This window comes from Cyprinus carpio, chromosome A21, assembly GCF_018340385.1.
Source record: "Cyprinus carpio isolate SPL01 chromosome A21, ASM1834038v1, whole genome shotgun sequence".
In the NCBI taxonomy this organism is placed as follows: Eukaryota; Metazoa; Chordata; class Actinopteri; order Cypriniformes; family Cyprinidae; genus Cyprinus; species Cyprinus carpio.
The window spans coordinates 24,284,598-24,292,222 of NC_056592.1; the positions used below are offsets into that span (position 1 = coordinate 24,284,598).

General features: G+C 35.2%; 1 protein-coding gene across 1 annotated transcript; it reads left to right on the forward strand.

Annotated features, from left to right (window-relative positions):
* The first annotated feature begins 3,352 nt into the window (after positions 1-3,352).
* On the forward strand, positions 3,353-5,357 carry LOC109083253 (homeobox protein MSH-D-like). The gene is made up of 2 exons (XM_019098064.2): positions 3,353-3,762; positions 4,445-5,357. Exons 1-2 carry the CDS (start codon positions 3,462-3,464, stop codon positions 4,864-4,866), a joined length of 723 nt encoding a protein of 240 aa, XP_018953609.2. The 5' UTR covers positions 3,353-3,461; the 3' UTR covers positions 4,867-5,357.
* Positions 5,358-7,625: the final 2,268 nt, after the last annotated feature.

Genomic DNA, 7,625 nt, shown 5'->3' on the forward strand with positions numbered 1-7,625 from the left:
CCATTCCCTACATTTAAAAAACAATTACGCCAAGCTCGACCTAAATTAAAAGCCTGTCTCTGTGTTGTAAACCCTCATAAATCAAGGCTTCCGTGCATTGCTCAGTCACTGTCTGTGAGAAATGAGAGGTCGTGCAAGGGCCCCTTCATTTAGTTGTGGGCGTTTACACAGAAAATTTAGTCATGAAGGTGGGTGAGTCATGAACCCTAATGGCTTCATCGGTTCAGGGATCTGGCATGGCGGCAATCTGTGATTACAAAGCATGGCACATCTCCAAGGATCCAATAAGAGGACCCAGAACCAAAAAGAGGCCAGCCAGTGTGAGTGTTGTTTTTTTTTTTTTTGTGTTTAGGGATTTTTGTTTTGTTTTTAATGAGAATTTGAAAGTCTTTTAATTCATTACTTTGCCTTCATTAACAATCACTGTGGAGCTACATATTATGACCAAGTATTGCCTTGATAAAAAAAATAATATCCGTTAATTCATTTTGCAAGCTGCCTGTCCTACAGTTGTCCTACAGGGATGGTGGAACCCATATACAAAGTAAAAAAAATAAAAAATAATATATATATATATATATATATATATATATATATATATATATATATATATATATATATATATATATATATATATATATATAGTAAAACAATATATAAATACATTTTTCTAAACATTAAAATGTACAATTGAAAACATAAGAAATATATCAAGTCAATTGTTAAAATATTATAATATTTATAACACTTTCTTTATGCAAACTGATGCAACTGTGGCAAAGAACCATAACATCCCATAACACACTGCCTTTTAATGAAACAGTTACATTTTTTGTAACAGAAAAGGTAGACTTACACAACAGGGAACATATCATATGTTGAGTGAATTATTTTTATATTACATGATCATTTGTTTACCTCTAAGTAATACCTTCCTCCCTTGAGCTAATTGAAGATGGCGCCATCCTCTTTTGGTGGGTAGCAATTTTCTCTCATTACAGCAAATGTTTGCTCATAAGAGAAGGCTCCGGAAGCCTAATAAGGTACTAATAAAAACGACACGTGCATGTGCCAAGTCTTGTCATGCAGTGTAATTAGTGAGAAAAGGCTTGTGATCCCTTATTCTCTGCATTATCTGAGTTCAAAGACAATACATAAGTTGCTCTCCTCAAACAAGATTCACATTGCATTGCACCTTCTTATATCCCTTTTGACCCTTAAAGTTTATGTTTAAAAACTAAACAATGGTGCTGTAAAGTTGACACAATATCACATTGAAATGTTCACATTTGAACCAGAGCTAGATAACATCTGTCAATCTCTATCACGTTCAGTTGACAGAAATCCCTATTGAGTAAAGAATGATCAAGACATGATATGGCCAGGCATCAAGTTTGATTTGGTGGATCATAGCATGTGTAAAGCTGGGCAAATAGATGTGTAAACAGATTGTTAGAAGAAAAAAATCAAATACCTACACAAGCATTCCTGCACTGCAAAGATGAGACCATAATTACAATGCTCAAGGTGTGTCCAAACATACCAGAAAAAACAGGAGCACTCTTTGACATTTTCTGCACTCTCTGGCAAACCTGACTCCATTTATTTATAAAGGTCAAAGAGATCAGACAGGAAGGAAAGAGGATGTGTTTGTTGGTCAATTTCAGAAAGGCTTATCCTAAAGGGTTATTTTCCTGCATTTCTTTTGAATGCTATATTTAAGGCATAACATTGCTTTCTCTCATGGTGAGTATTTCTCATATGTCTCCTGTCAGCACCTATGATACTCAACTGCAAATGAATGTCCTTCTCATCTATCACTACAGTTCAGCAGTCTTTCTCAGTCCATCTACGTAAAGAGTTGGATTGTGCTCGACAAGGTGCCTAAGGGCAGGGGCGTGACGGCTGAGTGTGTGCATGTGTGTGTGTTTGCGTGTGTGTGTATGTGTGTGTACAGGGAGGCGACTCCTCCTGAGTGGAGCCGCTAAACTGCCACAGTTTCTCCCCCGAGGAGAGGCGCCTTTCATCTCCCCGCTCACTGGCGCCTTCACAAACCTCAGATTGTCTGTGAAATTACCCTGCTTAATAAACGCGCTGAGGCTCCTGGGAATGACAAGCTAGCAGAATCTCACCCTGCAGCATTAGTGCACATACAAACACACATAAAGACCAGTCCAACAAGCAGCTGATTGCTGCTCCAGCTATGAATTACAAGAGGAGAATGGTGATGTTTATTTTAAGTGTGACTGTCCAAATACCCTAAGTGTCATGGTTACAAACAGTTCCCCCATCTAGGATGAGACCAAAAGTAATCTATCTCTATTAAATGCCTTATTAATGTACAGTTTCTCAACCTCAGTGTCCATAAATTCACTTCCTTTCTCTCTTGAAGCGATAATTTGTTTGACTTTGAAACTAACTCTTGTGTTTGAAGAGTAAACACCCTATTGCTTTTGTTAGAAGTTTATTGGCGTTGCCAGAAAGAAAAAAAAAAAAAAAAAAAACTTGTTTTCCTAGGAGATTAGATGGCGTGCAAAAGAAATAGCAGACAGCAAATGGCAAAAGAACATTTTAAAGCAAATAATAACACTTCAGTTTAGACCTAGGATGGAAATGATACATTGCACTGTAATGCCTTAAGCAATTTTTCTTGTATTTGTCTGGGCTGCTGTTTGATTATTCTGTCACATTTTACTATATGTAGGCCTCAGAATATACATTATCAATAGTGTAGCATCTCGTTGTGTGCAGGATTGTGATTTTGAGTAAAATAAACATACTGGTACTACAGTAAGAAGGAAACGGGCATTCACTCAAGACACTCTGGTGCTCAAAAAGCACTAGAAGCAGATCAGCAGAATGGAACAAAATGCCTGTGTCTTCAGGCAAATAAATAAATAATAATAATAAATAAATACATAAATAAATAATAATAAAACTGTCATGACCCTGCAAACCAACAGAATTAACTCACTCTAGATTTATGTTGGAATAGTGTGATCTAACAGAGCTACAAACAACAAACTCAATAGTCTTTTGGGTGTTTAAACATCCAAGTCACTGTAAATAGTGCAATTCATACCTTTTCATTAGGCTACTCTACATTGTTATCTTCCTTTCCTATTAATCCATAGCTTTACTTACCAAGATTCCAGAATCTTTCGTTAAATCTGTCGCTGTCATTTTGTCTTTATGATTGACACTTTCTTACAGACTCAGTAGCCCAATCACGAGTAATAGAGCGCGCTGCCTAATTTTAGCAGCGTTCTCATTGGCTTAAAGTTCTACAGTTGCCATGTGCTGCTGAGCAGCGGAGCGCGCGCCTTAATTTCGCAGCGCTCTGATTGGCTGAAAGTTCTGTTGTGGCCGCGTGCTTCGAGGCATCAAAGGCTTCATGCTTTTTGCATGAGACTTCAGAGTGACTTTGAAGTTCGGGCGTCCAGAGGCTGGTCGAGAGGAGGATGTCCGCGTCCGCGAGCCTGAAGGAATCAGACGGCGATCGGGACATGGAGCAGCGCAAAACTCAGGCGTCAAGCCATCCTTTCAGCGTGGAGTCTCTTATATCTAGCCACAAAACCAGTAAGGACTTTGAACGACGGCGCGAGGATGTATCCATCCAGTTTGCTAAGACTGAGATCAGAGATTCTTGTGATTCGGCTGGAATACAAAAGCACTTTATGCAGACCTCACCCGTCAAATCGGAGTCCCCCGAGCCGGATGACTGTACACCATGGGTTATTCACTCTAGATACTCTCAAACCCGTAAGCAATTTAATTTTCTGAACTAACTGCTTAGGATTTCAATTAAATTATATAAATTACGACAAGGTATATAACAGTAATAAAAATGATCTTTACTAAAATTAACAATGCGATAATGTTCATAAAAATCGTCTTTAATAAAATGAGCAATAAAAAGTGGCAATGCTATCATCTTAATTTATAAATATAACATTTGTTGATAATTTTGCTACTAGAGACACATGAGGGCCCATTGCTCTGAAAATATGACACCATAAGCAGTTTCATATTTTATTTAAGATAACTCTTATTGTAATTCAGAACATAACAACAGCTAAAAGTAAAAATAAACACTTTTCCTTATTTTCCTTTTTTTAACAATTTTAAAATTAAGCATAATATGTAGATTACGCTATGTAAATATTTACTAAATATAACAAAGCATTTTAATTTTAGCTTTATTATTAAAAAAAGAGTTAAGTTAAAACACTTTCACATGGATACATTATGTATACTTGTATAAAATGTATGCTTTATTTTATTTGAACTATGAAAACACTATAAGTAAAACAATTAGTTACTTTCATTTATAGAGTTTAAAAACTACTTTTGACCAACCTAAAATCTACAAGACATCTATTAACGATTACATTTTGCTACACTAATGTATTAACTAATGTTTTAATCCTTTTTCCCACCACAGGCCAGGTAAGTCCCTGTCCTCTCCGCAAGCACAAGACCAACCGCAAACCCCGTACACCATTCACCACCTCACAGCTCCTGGCCTTGGAGCGAAAGTTCAGACAGAAACAGTATCTGTCCATTGCCGAGCGAGCAGAATTCTCCAGTTCACTCACCCTCACAGAGACCCAGGTGAAGATCTGGTTCCAGAACCGACGGGCCAAGGCAAAGCGTTTGCAAGAGGCTGAGCTGGAAAAGTTCAAACTGACTGCCAAACCTGCCCTCCACCCCAATTTCAGTCTGCCTCTTCCTCTTGGAACCCAACTTCATTCGGCCGTCTCACTCTATGGCCAGTCGTATCCCTACCACAGGCCGTTATTGCCTGTTGCTCCAGTGGGACTCTATGGAACACCTTTAGGGTACAGCATGTATCACCTCGCTTGAGAAGAAGTGCTACAGTATGGACTAGTACTGATCTATGGATGTACAGAAAAACAATGTTTACAATCTCTGGGTGTCCAGGTCCGAAAAAAAAGCAGCAACCAAAATAATTAAATTAAATATTTCATAATGTGCCTTGACCTGAATTGAAAAGCGGGACATTTTACCGCACTTTTCACTGACTGAAAGTTCAAATTTTACCCTTTGGATGGATAATTTTGTTGCCAAACCTTTTGTGTATATTTGTGTCTTACATCTTTATGTAATATATTGTAAAACTAAATATTTTGTGTACAAAATATTGAGTTTAAATTCCACTACATTTAATGTTGACAAGTTCATTACACATTTTTACTTTTCTAAAGATGGTTCTTGTCGTACCTCTAGCTATAATTGATAGACACTATTTTTTGAAACATGTTTGAAACAAATTATAAACAGCTTTGTGAATGATTTTATATAATAAATACATTGGTTTGTTCACACTGAGAAATTTGCTTTTGAGTTAAATTTTACATTTAAAAGATTTGCAGATTTTTTTTATACTTTATACAGATTTGACAGTGAGTATGGTATATGCAAAGATGTCTTTGAAATGTCACTTATAAGTAAAATGTGGAAGTTTATTTTTGTGCCACATTTTTATTTTTATACTATAATTATATATCAATTAAATATGTCATGTATGGTAAACAACAATTGGCAAGCAAACACAATAGCATTTGTTTCTAAAATTAATATTTCCATTTTATGTTTGAGAAAGTATGTGAGACTTTGGTTGTTCAGCTTCAGTATCGATTGCATAAGCAAATTCAAATTTCTCTTTATTAATTTCCTTTAAGTGCATTTCTGCATTTTTAAAAGTTGTTAACACTTTACAGTAAGGTCACATTTGATAGCTTTTAATTTTATTTTTTTCAAGTAGCAAAAAGTTATTTTTAAAAAATCCAAGTCTGAGCACATTACACAAACTACCCAGGTGGTTCCCAGGAATGCTCCTTTCTGAACTATCAATACATTCTTGCATAACAAATTATATATAAATATGAATTATTACATTCATATGTAATGCATATCAGCAGTTTGAGAACATAATATTACTTTTATAAATATATATCATTGTTTAAATAATGATCAGTTAAAAATTATATAAAGTAATAATTCTATTATTGCTAGTTATAATAGAATGTTACCGATAAGTTTGGTTTTACTTCTTTACTGCCTTGTTATGGCATGTTCATCAGGTTGTGGCTCTATAAATGGGGACATTAGAGGGCCAGTTTTACTGCTTCCGTGTGACTTTGATGCAATGAGGAAATCGTTTTTGGTCAGCACTTTACTCATGAGCTTCCTTTAATCAAAACACGAACCCAGTCATGCTAATCAAACACAGAACCACTAAAGTGTTTGTGAATGTGTTTTATAATGTCGACTCATGAGCCACTTACGAGAGTGCCGTAAATCTGGGCAATTTGCCTGATCCTGTTCCGGTGGTGTAAAAAAAGTCAAGAAACTCTCGGAAGCTAAAGTCTGTCAAGCTGTCAAGTTGTTCAGAAACTGCTTAAATGCCTGGCATCTGCAGCCTGTTTTACTCTTTAGTTTTCATTGGAAAAATCATAAAGATTAATTTCAAGATTTAACCCTCATGTTTTGTTTATGGTCTGAGTGGTCATTTTGAAAGCTCAAAAATATACTTAACATTGAAATATCAAATGTTGTTATATATACTTTTTTGACTTTCTCTAATCCTTTGAGTATATATATATTTCAAGAGATATCTAGAAATATCATGAGCAGATACGGAGGGTTGTAACCTAACCTAACATTAGCAAATGTATCTAAACCATTACTTGCCGTTGTGAAAGTCTTTTATTTTTATTATTTTTTTTTTTACAAGTGTGTTCGACAGGTTTTCTAACTGGTGTACTTAAAAAAAAAAAATGAATAAAACGCTTCCTAATTTTTACCTTTTTGAATTTATACCTTTGAAATTAAATGGGGATGGATTTGGGAATAATCCCAAGTTCACTGTTATTTTTTATTTTTTACATATGCATCATTGCACTTTGGTAGACAATCATAAAAAGTAGTTCAAATGGTCTTCCTTTAAACTATTTTTCTATAAAATTAGAGATGGGGAGTACTGAGGTTGTGATTTCCTAGACTCCCAGATTAAGTCTTCAAAGCTCTTATAGCAGAGTAATTACCTACAGTGGTCTACACTAAGTCCTAAAAAAAGGTAAACTGTAGACGTTATGTGCACAAAAAGCCTGTATGTGATTTGACATATTCTATCCCCACATTAATGATGATGATTGTACAGTGTACATTTGGGTTGGGGAACATGTTGTCCATGTTTGATGTTGTTGTTCCTTCAAATCCTCTCTTGATTTAGACCTCCTCTGCTGGTTACAGGGAGAACAACACCATTGTGAGATACAAATCAAAAAGACTGGGTGTGTGTACTTCCTCAAGGTATTCTCTTGTATGATATCTTGTGCATTCCCAGTCAACATTTTTGCTACATTAAAAGAGAATACAACTTTTTTATTTATTTATTTATTTATTTATTTATTTATTTATTTTATTTTATTTTTTTATTTTTTATTTATATTAGGGAGTTTTAATTGTCATTAACCAATACAAAAACTGACAATGAATCTGCAGTCAGTCAACGATAATTTGGTGCTTATGGTTTTGAAAATGTCAGGATACTATATTTTATATTGTATTACTCTAACAATGTCATGTCATGTAGCCAT